Here is a 17,623-nt window from a genome sequence, read left to right on the forward strand (position 1 = left end):
ACCAAATTAATCGGATTTTTTTTTCTTCGATCCATACCCGAACCGTGGGTGTGTTTAGTCCGAACCAATCCAATCCAAAAGCTTCGGATTGGTTCGGATCTTGGATTTACCCAATCCAATGTACACCCCTAAACCAAACAACCCATTAGGATTCTAAGTTGGGAATTGTAACTCCAACTCCCATTTCCAAACACGCCTTCAATGGAAAATGTTGAATTGACATTGTGCTAACGTGGCAATGTGCATCAAACCATTATTCTCTCCTTATACCTCGAGGAAAAAAAATCTATGGTTCAGTGCACACTATCACGTCAGCGCAGTGTCCAAGGAAGTCAGTTTAGAATAGTGTTTTAAAAATTTTAAAAATCAAATCGGACCAACGGTTTGACTAGGTCCGACGGGATGTCTTATAAAAATCAGTTCGGTTCTTAATGAATTGTTATTTAAGTTAAAACCTCCAATTTTTTGAAAATCGGTTATTCAACAGTCCAAACCATCGATTTCCAAGAACAGGTTGTTCAAAAATAGAAAATTTTCTAATGATTCGCTATCTTGCAAAACTAGAAAATCTAGTCCCTAGTTTACATGTTTAGATTTTTCATACCAAATACATGTAGAAACCTACAATGACCAAAATTCTAACAAATAAAATAAAAAAAAAATAAAATTTAGTAACAAATAAATATAGAAACCTACTGTAACTAAAATTCTTACAAATAAAATCTATCAATCTACTAAACCAAATATTAGAGATCTTTAAATAATTTTTTTTAAAAAAATCCTTAATTAAATCAAAATAACATATTTTAAGATTTTTTTTTTTTCATAAAATAAAGATAGAACATTGAAATACTGTGAATCATTAAATAAAATGAAAGATTTGGAGAAAAAGAAAATTTTCAGGTATTTTGTTCCTTAACTATTTATTTTGTTGATATCATCATCAAGAATTTTACAATTTTTACTTTGATTTCATGGAGGATGTTCATCAATATTTGCTTCCAAAATATGTTATGTGTCTTAGTATTCTTGTAGATTTACTAAAGTGAATTTTAGTTTTTTAAATAATAAATTTTATTTATTGATCATGAATATTTCGTGAAAATGTAATGAGAAAACACATGATCCGTGTATATATAAAAATCGGTTCGACTGAATTGAACCTCGGTCGGACTCCGGTTCAATCAGTTGAGCAAAATTTCGGTTTTCAAAACATGTGTTTAGAATGACTCTTAATACATAGACTGATATGCCCTCGTCTGCTTCAAACAAAGCTGAGGAAGGTGGTGATAACATGATGCTACCAAAGTATTGAAATGACAGAAATAACCTTCAATGTCAGAATTGAACACAGAAGTCAGAACGCAAAGTCTCCACAAAAGATCAGAACAAAATACCCATTCTCCAAAGATTCCTTTCCAGTCTCCTCCTTCAGTCTTTCTCCTTTTCCCTCTCAAGAGAAAGGACTCCTTCCCGCCAAAAAAAAGAAGAAAAAGCCTTCTCTCTCTCTCTCTCTCTTTCTGTGTGTGGAAAAAAGGGTGAGAGATGAAGGGAACATCAAGGTTGGTAATGGGAGCAACACTGGTAATGGTAGTTTGCTTAGCAATCGTTTTAACGCTCATCCTGGTTTTGTTGGTTGAGCTCTACTGCTCTCTTCTACTACGCAAGCGTCACCTTCGAATCACCAACACCAACACCACCACTCCCACACTAAACCCATTAACTTCTCTCAGTAGTTTTTACTCTCAAGGTGTTATTCGAGCTCCAAGAAGTTTTCTCTTCCCCTCCATTACAACCAAAGTAGAAGAAACAAACAAGCAACACTATTCCAACTACTCAGAACAAGTTCCAGAAGCCCAAATCCAAGAACAAATCAAAAACCCATATCAAATTGGTCTTATATCTTCACCAAAACCTATTCAAGAAGCTAGTAGTAGTGGTGAGCATCTTGTTTACATTTCGAACCCCATTTACGACAATGAAGCTTGCAGTCAGAGCAAAGCTGGTACACCATTTGAAACACCAGATACTTCCCCTTCTCGTTTAGAAATGGGAAATTCGTGCGGAGATAACGATGAGAATCTCGAAAAATTCCCCTCTTGTACATCATCTCTAACCATAACGCCTCCTTTGTCTCCAATGAAGAAACTACCTATGGAAGCTTGTTCTGTTTCTTTAAGGAATGCAAGGTCTTTGGGTACTTCAGGAAGTGAGAGCAACAATGGGCAGTCTTCATCTTCTTCTTCTGATGGGTCTCCTTCAACCTCTCCTTCATGGTGATCTTCATCATCATCATCAATGGTTCCATCACAAGATGATCAGACGGTTATGCTTGGTTGTAAATCTTTCTCTGATGTGTTTTATTTGTTGGTTGCTAGTAGAACCCAAACTTTTTTTCTTCTTTTTTTTTTTTTTTTTTTCTTTTTTTTGGGATTTAGAAGATGTGTGTTAATCTTTTATGAATAGTTTTTTCTTTGTGTTTTAAAAGGATCCTCGTGACCTGGTTAACGCATTGACGTAGTCAAAACTGTCTTCCAGACAGCTTTTGTCCTCGAAGATAACGACGATTTATCTCGATTTCGATGTGGTGGAAGTAGAACCTTCAGTCTTCGATGAAGACTCGTCGTTTGTAAAGGGTTCTTGTTTGATTCCAATTTTGGGAAACGACTTTCATGCGAGCACCTCCCATAGAATAATGGATGATCTAAACCCTCCGCGTGTTGATTGATTTATTTATTTTTAGGTATCCCTGGTTTTAACTGATGACATACCCCTTGACATCAATCTCGTGTGATTAACTACTTAAAATGACATAAATGCTCTTATCTTTAAGGCATTACTTTTAAACGACTTAATGTAACATTTTATTTTATTTTTTATTAATTTTTTTTTTAAGTAACGTTAAGTAGAGTATGTTTGATTGCACATGAAAAATGAGTCGTGATAAAGTGACTTAGGCACGTCGCATACTCAATCGACACCCTTGACGTGACAGGCTCAAAAATCATAAATCTGAACTTCTCTAGATACAAAATTACACTTTTATGGGGAATCGTAATTTTGTATCCCAAGGAAAGTAGATCTACGGTAGGGTTGTCAATTGAGTATGCCATGTGCCTATGTCAAATTATCATGATTATATAATGGAAAATGTCATTTTTCATGTGTTTGATTATATTCTTATATGAAAAATGATTTTTCACCTTCTTTCCAAAGTCCCACAAAATCTAGATTTCATTTTTCCACCTCTACCCATGAAAAAATAAAATTCACCCACCCTTGAGAAAGTGAAATTCATCCTTATTTTTTATCTCCAAATCAAAATCCTAACTTCATTTCTCCTTCTTAACCACCACCACTATCACATTCACTCTCTTCGTCGTTGTCGCCACCATCTCTTTCATCATTGTCGGCCACCTCTCTCTCCTCCCTTCTTTCTCCTCCTCCTTCCGTTCCTATCCTCTTCTTTTCCATCCCAATCCTTTCCCTCTTTTCTTCTAGACATGGTTTAAATCATATTCGGGAAAATAAAATAATAATAAAAAACACCTATTTTTTTGTTCTAATCAAGCGATTGAAAATGGATGATCAATGAACTCCTAAATTTAAATAGTTAGATGTAATTTTTTTGATGATGTGGCGCATTCTCAATCGTTGAAAATCTTTATGGGAGAAATGTGCTACAAAGGCTCTACGCCCAAGTTTTGGGCGGTAGCTTAATAGTCTATTTAGTAAACATTTTTATTTCTTAATGGTCCCCCATTATTGTCAAGCTCACAACTCTTTCACTTATTGTCGAGGTCTACATTTTTAATGTTAAACTTGACAATAAAATTGGTAAACTCAGCACTGGTAGAACCCATATGTTTTTTTTTTTTTCAACTAAATAAAGGGAAAGATTGACTAAAAACTTGACATAACGACTCGTCTAGATGATTTCAAAGATCCATCCTTGATTGATTTTCATTTAAAAATGAAGTAAAAAATTAAAAAAAATTAAAAAAAATTAAAAACAAAAAAAAAAAATCTAACTTTTTTTTTTACATACGTCTTCAAAATGATTTCTTGTTCATTCTCAAATACTTTACGTCAAAGTGGAGTCTACAAAACTCGATCGGGATGTTGAAAATCCAATTTTTTTATGAAAATGGTGAGCTTGAACGATTTGAGGACATTCAACATTTCAATCGTAAGAAATGTGGGGAATGAGGTTCAAGGACTGATTAGAAATAAAAGTTTTACTAAATTGACTATTAATAGAAGCCCTAAAACTTAGAGACTTACTAGAAAGAACTCCCTCTATCAAAGTCCTTTACGTAATTTTTCCTTTTTTACCTCAACTTCAACCTTCAACCTTCAAAAATTTTCTAATTAAAACCTCAAGGTAAAATTGGAATCTCAGGGAAAGATGTGATTTCTTGAAAGTAAAAAAAATGATGGGATTTTGATAGAAAAATCAAGTGATTTTTGGGTTTGCTCCCCAGTCACACCTTCGAGTCCCTATATGTCCTTCCATAAAGTGATATATTTAACTATTGTATACATGCAAGTGGATGGTAGGTGCAGCTCGCCAAAGAAAAAAAAATGACATTTAAATTATTTATCATTAATTTAAAATATAAGACCAAGGTATTTTAGGGCATATCGTCAATTTGAAAACATACATTATCTCAAATATTCACCAATACGTGGTGGGGTATGTCTAAATCAACCTCTCAAATAATTTAGAGAGATATTATTGCCATACCAACTTTTGCTAAGGGCATCCTAATTTAGAAAGATTTTAGTGCCACATCTTGTGGTGTTCTTAGTAAGAGTTGGTGTGGCAATAGAAACTCTCATAATTTATCCAAAGAGAACATGGACGGATACTTCACATAGGTGTGGATTTGCTGTTTCATAAATAATAAAAAAAAACAAAAAAAACAAAAGGGAAAATGCTGAAGAAACATTAAAATTGACATCAATTCTCACATTGCTAAGATGGATATATGTATAGAATCATAGATGCTTTTCATCTATGGCAATATGTCCACCCTCCACATCAGCAATGTGATAATCGATGTCAGTTTTAATGTTACTCTAGCATGATTCAAAAAAAAAATAAAGTTGTGTCCTAAATATGTATAATGAGGCTGCAAAATATAATAAAAAGTTAAATAGGCGGACATGATTTGTTTAGCTGACTCCAAATCTTAGGGATTAGACTTCAACGATGGTGATCTTATTAACATATAAAAAATAGTTTTATTAGTGATTTACATAGGTTAGACTTAACTACCAAAAAAATATAAATTATACTATAGATGGTATGTAATCATGTAATCAGTCCACATATATATGACACATCGACGAAGCATGACCGAGGTGACAAAAGCATACTACAGGATTATCATAGCTCGTACCTTTGTGCATAATGTGCTATTTAAGAATCATCACATTAAATTTTTCTTTGAATAAGAGAGTGGAATTGATTTGCAAAATAGAAAGAACATATAAGAGAGAACAAGAATTTAACAAGGTTCAGCTGTTGTGACATACGGCCACGAAAAAGATGATTAGTTTATATTGTGTTATGCTTCTCCCAATTCACTTTTATAAATGTTTATATATATACATATTGCAAATGAAAGATGCTAAAAGAATAAATTACAATAGGAAATACCATTAGAGGATATCTAGAAAAAGGAAATGTTAGCCACTAGAAGAACATGCTCTAAGGAACCCATTACCCTTGGAAATTGCTATTAATAAACCTTGACTCTACCAATTACCCACTACCTTAGACATACCATTTATAAATCTTGAATCTACTAACACTCTCCCTCAAATTGGTGCATAGAGGTCATAAGAGCCCAATTTGAATAGAATTTGATGAAATTGAGATTTTCCAAGGCTTTAGTAAAAATTTCTGCTAGTTAATCTTTGCTTTAAACATAAGGAGTGCAAATAGTCTTTGTTGCAGTTGAAAAAAATGATAATAATCCACTTGTATATATATTTTGCTCTCTCATGAAATACTAGATTGAATGCTATATGAATTGTTGTCTGATTGTTGCAAAAAAAACTTCATTGATGTGGGACTTTGAAATCCAAGATTATGAAGAAGAGATTCAAGCTAAATTAGCTCGCATGTAGTTAATGTCATTGCTGGTATTCAACTTCGGCACTAGATCTAGCAATCACATATTGCTTCTTACTTTTTCAAGTAATAAGGTTTCCTCCAATAAATGTACAATAACCAGTTGTAGATCTTCATTATTAAAGTCTGCCGGCAAAGTCAACATCAGAAAAACTGAAAATTTCAACTTTATGTGATTTATCTTCATCTAGATTCTCCTTCCCAGAGAAGCTTTTAGATACCTTAATACCTTGTCTATGTCATCCATATGAATAGATCTAAGAGCATTGATAAATTTCTTAACAAGACTACATAAGTAATGTCGTGTCTAGTTATTGTTAAATAAATTAGTTTTCCAACCAGTTGTTGAAATCTATGCACGTCTTTTAAAGGTTCACCTCCCTCACTAGTTAGTTTGAAGTTCATATCAACCAATGTTTCAACATTTTTTCCCTCAAGTTTGTTTGTATCCCTTAGTAAGTCTAAGGTATACTTTTTTCGAGAAATGTACAACCCTTTATAGATATATATATATACAGGGAATTTCTGGTAAGGAAAACCCATCCTACTTAGTTTTTGGAGTCGCCACCTTTCATAAAACTCTTAGTGGTAAATGGTTACCTAAAAATCAATTTTCTCCAAAATCATTCTTGTAAAGAAAATAGTGACTTTAAATTGGTCTTAACTATGAGATTGGGTAAGGAAATCCATTTAAAGGATGGGGAAGGTGTTTGGCACCACCATCCTACAGACCAAGTTGGTTGTTACCTAGGTCTTGGCCAAGTGTGGGGAATTTAGATTAATTTTGAAAAACATTTTTAGTCAAAGAATAATGAGATTCGGTGTTTGGAATCTCACCTATTTTGGACTATGGTTTATGTTAAGGAGTTTGGATAACTTTTTCCTATGTCCTCTTCAATGCATGATGGTGAGATAAAGATAAGATGATTTATAAATTTACAGATGTGAGTGAATGAGGAGTAAAGTACTTGCGTGTGAGAGATGTAAAATGCATGAAATGTTCCCAAGAGTTGGGCCCAACCAACATGTTTATGGTTATGATGTGTGGATGTGCCCCAAAGATTAGGTTAAGTTTATTGTAGGCAAAGAATCTGGGAATCATAACATGGATGGGAGTGTCCCCTTTGTGATTTTACCAAATGAATGTGTGTATGCCGATATTCTAACTATATATGCGTTATACATCATGTTGGGCCCAGAAGATCGCAGATTTTTCTGTCTGAAAATCAAACACTTTATTGGATGAATAGAGTCTCATGAGCAATCAAGGTGATCAAAATGAAGATCCATGAAGAAGGATGATGAGAAGTAAAGATTAAAAGAAATTGAAATATGTTTATATAGTGATTTTAGAATCTCTATAATCAGCTAACTGCCATTTTCAGCATTTTGAAACACTTTTATTTTGGACTATTTGTAAAAGCCTCCCTCTATGATTCTATAAATAGAAGGGGCCTATTTCAGTTTGGGAGAGAAAATTTAGAAGAAAAATTCTGTTATTTTATCTTTTTGAAGTTTACTTGAAGAAATTTGGAAAAATCAAGGAAAAAATTCTTCAAGTTTGAGCAAATCGGATCTAATTGGTAAGATTAAACATAAATTATTCTCTTATTTTATTTTCTAGCAACTTAATTGGTCTTAAAATACTATTATTAGAGGTTCAATTTGAACTAATTTGAATTTTGAAATTCAAATTCTCTTTGAATTTAAGTTAAAATGATTAGATTTGAAGTGAATTCAACCACCTCACCACTTGTGAGATTGAATTTCTGATCCTTTCTCCTTGTAATGGGAACGAGATCAAATAACTCTTTAATGTCTCCCACCAATGGTTGTCCTGAGATAGTCTTGAAACTATCCCAAATTGAATTCCAAATTGAATTGTTGCCTTAAATTCTTCCTAAAGAAATCTAAGAACAAAAAGTGGGAGAAGAAAAATGGTGTTTTCATTGAGATATCTTGGTTGTGGTTATTTCCATTTCTTTTTTTTTCTTTTTTCTTTTTTCTTTTTTCTTTTTTGTTGAGCAAGTTTTTTTTGATTTTTTAATATAAGAAAGGGATTCAAGGGATTTGAACCTAGGACCTTGAGAACATCCTCCCAAGGTCTTACCACTTAGTTAAGTGGCCTTTTTTAGTTGTTTCCATTTCAAGTTTTCTTCATTATTTCTTAATTCTATGTCCCTGATTTCAGTAAATTGAACTCTTAATTGTGTTGATTTGGTTTCAATTTTATTTTGTGTAGTATTAAACTCATACTTTGATCATTTTGAACACATTTTCAGTTTTGAATTCTTTTTTTTTTTTTTGTTGATCGACCTTTGTAGAAGAATAGAGATGTAATGAAGCGAGGGTTGAGATAAACAAAAAAGTTCAGATGGACAGGTTGATCGCAATTGGGATGATTGCAAGACTCAGGGGATAAGAGGAATACACATTTGTTAAGAGGGTTTGTGGTTGGAAAGTTTAACATTCGGTCTATGAATGAGTAGAACCATGTGAGAGGGAAATAATGAAGTCTTGATGGATTTTTTTTTCGTAATGAGAGTAATCACTAGCTCTTTTATAGAGTTTAGATTTCCAATATGGAAACTTCTTAGATTATTTAGTGAGAGGACCTTTAGAATGATCTTGAGAGTTTCCTTTCTTTCTTTCTTTCTTTCTTTCGTCTTCCCTCTTTGAATTTAATGAAGGGGCTCTCATCCTATTTTCTTTTTTAATCCTAACATTATAATTCCAGGAGATTTTTAAAAAATCATTTTTGTATCGTGGGATTTCAAAGTATTCCTATTTGGCTGTTGGCCAAACCGCCAAATCTTAAAGGTTTAACAATTTTGATTTTTAGAGCTTTCCTTTTTAGATTTTATTGTTAGAACCAAATTTGTGTGGTCCATTAACCTCATGATTTTATTTACTTTATTTGCACAAAGATTCTATATATTAAAAATGATTCACAATATCGTTAGAATTATAAATATACTATTTACATTTTAGTAGGAAACCTTGATGAATAGGAACCTTACCAAGAGAAGATCTCTAGGCCTTTTATCTCCATCTATATAAGTGGATCAGCACCCCATAATAACAATAACAGTGAGAAATGCACAAAGTATATTCATAGGGTTTCGAATATAGTGATATCCATCAATCACTAAAATCTTAGTCAATCCAAATAGAGATGAGACAGAAAGTGAGTTTGAAAATTGATGATTTCGGAATTAGGGTTTACGCATTTCGATTCGTTGACACGTGGATTGCAAAAAGGTACACCTCCAACACATATTATTGGATCAACGTATTTGGCTTATGGCACAAGGTAAGTATCCTAACTTTGATTCTTAGCAACATGAATAGGTTCTTAAGATATATGCATGATTCTTGATCCATTGTGAATTATAGAATAATTATTATGTGAATAAGATTTGTAGGTTTAAAATCTAACATGTGGCCAAGCTGAACACATAAAGAATGATTGTGTAAAACGTAGAAATTGGTTCAAAAAGAAAAATATGTTTCTTTCTTTTGTCTGTTATAAATCAAACTTAGCTGAAATTCCTTCAAATACTTGATTGATTGATTTAGGAGCAACAACTCAAATTACAAATTTGATGCAAGGATTCCTTTCAAACATGAATTCAGTACAAAATGAAAAATCCATCTTCATAGACAATCGTCTCAAAACATAAGTGCTAGTTGTAAGAACTTATCACTTGGTTTTGAAGATTAATCATCAGATGGATCTGGAAAGTACATTTTTATATTTATATCATGTCTAGGAATTTGATTTTTTTATTTAGATTAGATGGTTTAGATTATTCGATTTTTTTTTAGAATAAATAGTTAAAATTATTTTTACATTCAGTTTGATTGGATCTGGGATATTATTTGATAGTTTATATAAAATTAATTTGAATTATGATTATGCCAGTCTTTAGTTTCGTTGCATTTGAATAATAATTTGAAATGTGACTTGATAAATGAAAATACCTCCATCTTGTGGCATAAACGTTTGGGACACATCTCCATAGCTTGGATAAAGAGATTTGTGAGAGACAAAATTTTGGATAATTTGGACTTCACGAATTTCTCAATATGAATGGATTGCATTAAAGAAAAGCAAACCAAACATATCAAGAAATGAGACACAAGAAATAAAGAATTTCTTGTGATCATACACACTAAAATTTGTGGACTCTTTCCCATTGCATGTCTAAGTGGAGAAAGATACTTCATCACCATTCACTACAACATTTTTTATCTACAGCGACTGTTTATAACAGCAGATACTTTTATCCGCCTCTATAGATAGGTTTATTGCAGCGGACGATTTTATCCGTCACTATAAATAGATTTTTTTGCAGCTGATAATTCTATCCGCTATTATAGGGATTCCCATACACCCCACTATGCTTATTCAGTGCATATAGTCGCGAATTACTTTATCCGCCACTATACAAATCAATTTTTTTAAATAGTAACTAATATTTAGTGATGAGTTGTGTTATGAATTTTTTTTAAAATTATCATATAGTAGTGGATTATTTTATCCGCCACTATAAAAATCAAAGTTTTTAAATAAAAACATATATATTGTGATGAGTATTGTTTATCAACTTTTTTTTTTAAATTGAACTGTAGCAGCGGATTGTTTTATCCGCCACTATAAACATTCAATTTTTTCGATTTAAAATTGAATATAGCAGCGGATTATTTTATCCGCCACTATAAAAATCAAAATTTTTAAATAAAAACATATATGTTGTGATGAGTTCTGTTTGTCCCTTTTTTTTTTTAATTGAACTATAGCAGCGGAGTGGTTTATCCGCCATTATAAACATTCAATTTTTCAATAAAAAATTCGATTTAAAATTGAATATAGCAGCGGATTGTTTAATCCGCCACTATAAAAATAAAATTTTTTAAATAAAAACATATATGTTGTGATGACTTCTGTTTATCAACTTTTTTTTTTTTTTTAAATTGAACTATAGCAGCGGAGTGGTTTATCCGCCACGATAAACGTTCAATATTTTAAATAAACATTTTGATTGAAAATTGAATGTAGTAGCGGATTACTCTATCCGCCAGTATAAAAAATCAATTTTTTTAAATAAAAACTTATATTTAATGATGAGTTCTGTTTATCAATTTTTTTTAAATTATAATATAGCAGCGGATTATTGTATCCGCCACTATAAACATCCAATTTTTTCGATTTAAAATTGAATATAGCAGCTGATGATTTTATTCGCCACTATAAAAATAAAAAAATTTAAAGTAAAACTTATATTTAGTGATGAATTCTTTGTATCAATTTTTTTTTAAAATTGAAATATAGCAGCGGATTCGTTTATCTGCCACTACAAATATGCAATTGTTTAAATAAAAAAATTGATTTAAAATGTAATATAACAGCGGATTGTTGTGTCCGCCACTATAAAAGAAAAATCAATTTTAAAAAATAAAAGCTTTGATTTTTTTTATGAGTTCTATTTATCAAATTTTATTTTTTAAATTCTAATATAGCAGCGCAGTTTGGTTTTCGCCGCTAAAGAAAAAAAAGGGGTTTTAAAAGTGCCGCACAAATCAATCGATTGGCGCAAAATTTTCACGGGAAGCTCAAAACTCCGTCTTCTCTTCTTCTTCTTCTTCTTCTTCTTCTCTCTCTCTCTCTCTCTCTCTCTCTCTCTCTCTTTCTTTGAAATCAGAAGCTCAAAACTCCATCACCTTCTCTGTCAATTTTTCTTCTCTTCTTCTCATTCTCTCCATCTCTTTGAAATCCCTAAAACTTGGTGTTTCAACGATTTTTTCTTCATCAGTTGGAGTTTCGATTGGAGTTTCAGTTGACCCTTCCGTTTAGAGGCTTGGTTCGGCTTCTGATTTCCAGCCTATTGTGTAGCACCTGCTTTGTGGTCGCTGTGGTGAGTTGACGCGGGAGATTTCTATCTGGCCTGTACTGCTAGGAGTGGAAGGAGGGATTTGAACCCTCAACCTCAGCTGGTGAGTCTCTCTCTCTTTGTTAAAGATTATCTCTCTATGAATATATATATCCTCGTGTGTAATCGAGTCACCACATCATCTCCTCATTAATGGCAGATTTGGTAAGGAATGAGGGTTGAAGAGTTTGATTTTGCTTTTCATGTATGAATTTTTTTTGGGTTTTAGATGGTTTTGTTTAGATTACAAGTTTGTAATGGTAGATATTATTACAAGTTTAAGAAATTGGTTTGTTTAGGGTTTGGATTTGAAGTTAAAATCCCTTTTTTCTTATATTTTTATTGGCTATTATTATCTATTAAATTTGATTTTGTGAATTTGTATTTCAGATTTTTCTTTTAATAAGTTCCATTAGATGAATTATACTCTTCTGAATTAATTTCAAGGAACATAGCCTAATTTTAGAAAACATTGATAAATTATGAAGAATTGGAGAATTAAAACTTTCTGAAGTTGGGTGTTTCAAGACATAATGCTAAAAAAATTTAGCCTAAAACAAGTTTATTTTGAACCTTTTATTGAAGGAATCCATAATTACTTGATGTGGGTTGGAATTAGTTTGATATAAATGTGGACCATCTACTCATCTTTACTTATGTATGGAGCTTTAAGTATGATTATTTCTCTTAAACTGTTACTATTATATGTCAGAATATATAACTTGTGACTTTCCAAGTTGTTTTACTAGATGAATGTGCTTTCTAGTTTCTTTCCTATTATGATACAAGTCCAGTCCAATCCTCTTTATCATTTTGAATAGATAATAGGGATGACAAGATTGGGTCACATATTATGAATTTTCCATTATATAACCCTAGTGAGTTTTGGTTTTGGATTGCTTTATATGAATGCAAGCATAAGCAAAATATTAAAAAATCACAATGAAAAGAGGAAGAATGAAGAAATATTATTCTATAAACGCTAGTATCTTTCTACATACATTAACATGAAAAACTACTAACAGGGTGCGGACATGTCTATCATAGACTTATCAAGGAGATTTGAATATTTTTAGCATTTTAAAAATATTATATCATCTTTGTTTTGGGATGAAATACATCTTACTCTTTTATTAGCCAACATAAATGTTGGAACCTGAACCTAATTGTGCGGTATTTTAGCCTTTTTTTCATTTAGATATTTTTGGAAGTCTTGTAGAATTTATTAGAGGAACTAGTGTGTAGTAGTTACATGAAAAATATGTAAGAATGTTAGTATATCTTGAGTTCTTTGATTGAAAGTCAAATTCCTGTGGTTTCTAAATGTTTGATCAATTTGAGTGTATAAACCAGAAGAAATATGTAGTATAATTATATGTAATTGGCTTATCGAGGGATCAATTTTATGGTATTATTGTATGTTGGCTCATCAAGGGATCAGTGTTTTTCGATGAAAAGGAAAGTTAGGATAAACCTAAAGTATTTTAGTTGATAGAAATTATGAAAAATTTATTTTATAAGCTTCATTGATCTTCAATAAAATACTGTGATAGTTGTCAAATGACTATATAAAATATTGTGATTGAAGAAGGTATGTTGGTGTGCTAGATGATTTGATCATCATCACTCTCTACGTATTACTTCAAATATTGGGCTAGGAAATCCATCTAGACCTATATCTCTTTTAAGACATGTCATTAATTCTTTTCTTTTTTTAATCTCATCCACATCACTTTCAACATTCTTTTTGTCATTTTAGACCCTTTAACTTGTATTGATGCACCAAAAAGTACATTTGGAGAAATAATATTATCTATTTTATAGCATTCCCCTTTCGTCTTAAGGTCCATTCATATGATTTTGATTTGTTTTTGTTTCCTTCATAAATAGGTTCATTGTAAAAAAAATATCAAAAAATCCTTATTTTTGAGGTAGAAATGGAGTTTTTCAAATATCCATTTTTTTCTTTTTAATTTCTTTTACAAATAGTTTCATTTGAAGTAGAATAGATGAAGGACTTTTTGTTGTCTCTTTTGAATCCTAAGAGCTATGTTGAGTTGAGGAGATTCATCTAAAGCAAGGATTTTGAACACTCGGAGAAAGAGCGGGAGTTGTAGTAAGGAAATGGTTGAAAATCATTAAAAAATAGGAAAAATTTTTAAAGAAGGGGTTGGAGTGCAGTGGAATTTCATTCAAGATCGATTCACCTCAAACTAGGTATGACATTCGCTTATTATTTTTGTTTCTTTCCTCATGACTTTGTTCTCAATGGGACCAAATTTGCCTTGGATTTGGTTTGAAGGATAATTAACCTTATATGGTTGTTTAGAAAATAAATTTGAAAATTATTTTCCTTACCCCTTATAATATTTGGATCGATGACTCCACTCCCGTACCCTTGGGGAAGAGTGCTACCCACTTCACTCCCTCATGTTGCTCGATCAATGGGTCTTCCAAAACTCTGCATATTGCAATAATAACATATGTATATTTTAAAATAAAAAAAGATTGAATTGTGTCAAATATATATATTTTGTGATTATTATGAGTTATTACTTAGGTTTCTATGGTACATGCCTTGGGTTAGCGAAATAAAATTGACCATGAAAAGATTTATGGATTGGATATGTTATGCTATCAAAATTAACCCAATGGCCTGTCGGAAGACTTATCCAATGGCTTGTTGGATGGCCTGTCCAATGGCTTGTTAGATGATGGCCTGCCCAATGTCTTGTCGGATGACCTGCCCAATGGCTTGTCGCATGACCTGTCTAATGGCTTGCCCAATGTCTTGTCGGATGGCCTGCCCAATGGCTTGTCGCATGACCTGTTGGATGGCCTGTCGGATGTTTGTTTACTTGGGGTGTAGGTAGTAATAGCTGGCCTGCCAATATTACATATTTTTGGAAATTTTGAAAATAATGAGGATAAACTTGGAATGTAAAATCTCATTCTCTTATCTTCCCTCCTCGTATCTCCATTTTTAGAGATAATCAAATGTGACATTTTTTTACTTTCTCTTCCCTCCACTTTTCTTCACTTCTCTCCCCAAATAGTAGAAAGGAAAAGAAAATTGCATATTTTCTCTTCTCTTCTTTTATCTTCTCTCAATCCAAATAGACTGTAAAGAAAACCTCACATTTGTTACAGTCTTTATAGTATTTTTTTTATATTAATTTTTGAATTTAGGTGTTGAAGGAAATTATGGATAAGAGTTGGATCAAAAAGTCAAGGCAAACTCAACTACTTATGATCCATTGTCAATGTTTATAACTCAATGGGATTTATTTTTTAAAGTTCCCTTACATTATTTTCTAATGCAGGATAAGTAGCGAATATATAAACGGTGTTGAGAAATTCCTCGACTTCGCATTTACTGATACATCAACCAGCCTCATCCCATGTGCATGTAGGAAATGTGTCAACTTTAAGCTCTTGAAACAGGATGTTGTCTAGGAGCATCTCATCGTTTATGAAATTATGGAGCATTACACATTATGAAATTATCATGGGGAAACTTCTTCCACACCCACACGCATTATTCCATGTGATGATAATTCAGCTGGTGTTGATATGAATGGAATGTTGCATGATGCTTTTGGTATGTCGGGTGTAGATAATGATATACTTGATAGAGCAAGTAAATCTACACAAGGGCGTAATGTCGAAGTAGAAAACTTCTTCAGGTTGCTTCAAGATGCAGATAGAGAGTTATATCCCGGATGTACCAAGTTCACAAAACTCTCTTTCATTGTTCGACTATATCACATAAAGTGTTTGTCTGGATGGAGCAACAAGTCCTTCGACATGTTGCTTACACTTTTGAAGGAGGTATTACCCGAGGGAGAGTTGTTGCCAAAGTCTTTGTAGACATGAGAATGTTCAACTTTTGAACCTCAATGCTACGTGGTTTGGAGTCACCACCATTCTTTTTTGTAAATGGGTGTGAATGGGCACCCGAATCGATTATTTTGAAAATCATTTTTATGGCATTGTAGTGACTCTCAATCATGGAAAAGGTATGGTCTACCTAAGATCTAGGTAAGGGGATTCGGTTAGAGAATGGGGAAGGTGTTAAGCACCCCATTCTCTCCACCTATGGTGGTTACCTTTATATTGGTCATTTTTGAAAATGATTAAAATAACAAGTAGAATGCATGAGATGCATGAAGTGGGTGGGTACATATAGTGTGTATGTACCTCATTGGAAGAGGTTTTGATGTTGGTGTTGACATAAGAGATATCTTATGGAAAAAGACATTCTATGGAGTCAACACACTTTTGCATGAGTTGAAATGTTGGTTTATATGATTTTAGAGAAGTTCCATGAAAGGAGTTCTCTTAGATCTATAACCTTAATGCATGCATGTTTAGCTAGAAACTTAGTGTTTTAACCCCATCAAGAGAGTTACACATTTCTTCATCATAGCCAACATTTGTGATGTGTGTGCATAGTGTACATTATGATGCATGATATGAGAATGGGTTTAAAAGGGCTTCAACCTCCATCCTTTCTACCAAGCCGCCTCAAGCATTCCATGCCCAAGGTTGAGGTTCAATCTACTCGGGATGAAGGAGGGTTCTCCATTACATCCTAAAGGCTTCTAAAAATAAAAAAGGAGAAGGATAGAAGAAGAAGATGCAACTTAAAAGATAATTAAATAATTATTGTCCCACCTTGTCCCTTTTGGAAGTCTTGAAATAACTTGAGCTTGTGTAATGGACTTGAGAGTTGAAGGATGTGGTTGAGGGTTGAGAGAGTTGAGGGATGAGAGATGAGCAGAGAATTTGGTAGAGTTTTAGGTTGAGAGATGGGGGCTTGAGAGCATGAGTTGTTCTTAGGAAATGAGGGTATTTATAGAGTTTTTGGAGAACTTTTGGGGATAAAGTGGTCTAACCCTAAAAATAAAGAACATGGACATGAGATTTAGGTTATTTCTTTTTGGATTTTCCATTTGTATGAGGGTAAAGATGACATTTGTGAAGAAATCCTAAAAACATGCTTTGATCCTTGATTTTTTGGTAAATAGAGGTGAGAGAACAAAAGTACTTTTGGGAGGATGAATGGGGGAGTGACATGTGTAAAGGTGGAGTGGTAGGTAAAAAGTAGATCTTGGTTTATTTGTAAATAACTTAAAGCAAAGGGTAGAAGTGTAGTTTTGAAATGGACCAATGGGAGAACAAAAGCACATTTGGGAGGGTGAATAGGAGAATGACATGTGTAAAGGTGAAATGGTAGGTGAAAAGTAGATCTTGGTTCATTTGTAAATAACAAATAAAGTAAGGATGGAAGTATATTTTTGAAATGGACCAATGGGAGAACTCCATGTATGTACTTGAAGATTCCCACCTTTTGAGGGCATAATGGGAAGTTCTCTCACCTTTATGGATTATTACCAAAGACCAAATAACCTTTTTGGTTTGACTAAACTTTTTGAGAAGGGCATTCTTGAGTTTTCACAAAAGAAAGGTTGACTCTCCAATTAGATGATGCATTGGGTGTTGGAGGCTTATGAGGTATCAACATGTGTCATCTTATGAAGGGGTG

General features: G+C 32.7%; 1 protein-coding gene across 1 annotated transcript; it reads left to right on the forward strand.

Moving 5' to 3' along the window:
• The first annotated feature begins 1,281 nt into the window (after positions 1–1,281).
• LOC147381360 (uncharacterized) lies at positions 1,282–2,380 on the forward strand. The gene has a single exon (XM_086430536.1). It carries the CDS (start codon positions 1,546–1,548, stop codon positions 2,278–2,280), a length of 735 nt encoding a protein of 244 aa, XP_086286662.1. The 5' UTR covers positions 1,282–1,545; the 3' UTR covers positions 2,281–2,380.
• Positions 2,381–17,623: the final 15,243 nt, after the last annotated feature.

This window comes from Akebia trifoliata, unplaced genomic scaffold, assembly GCF_017979445.1.
Source record: "Akebia trifoliata isolate Shusen 1 unplaced genomic scaffold, ASM1797944v1 Contig00539, whole genome shotgun sequence".
Taxonomy (NCBI): Eukaryota; Viridiplantae; Streptophyta; class Magnoliopsida; order Ranunculales; family Lardizabalaceae; genus Akebia; species Akebia trifoliata.

What these genes read in the sequence shown, in the direction of transcription:
- LOC147381360 (XM_086430536.1), top strand. Translation starts at nt 1,546, where the DNA reads ATGAAGGGAACATCAAGGTTGGTAATGGGAGCAACACTGGTAATGGTA.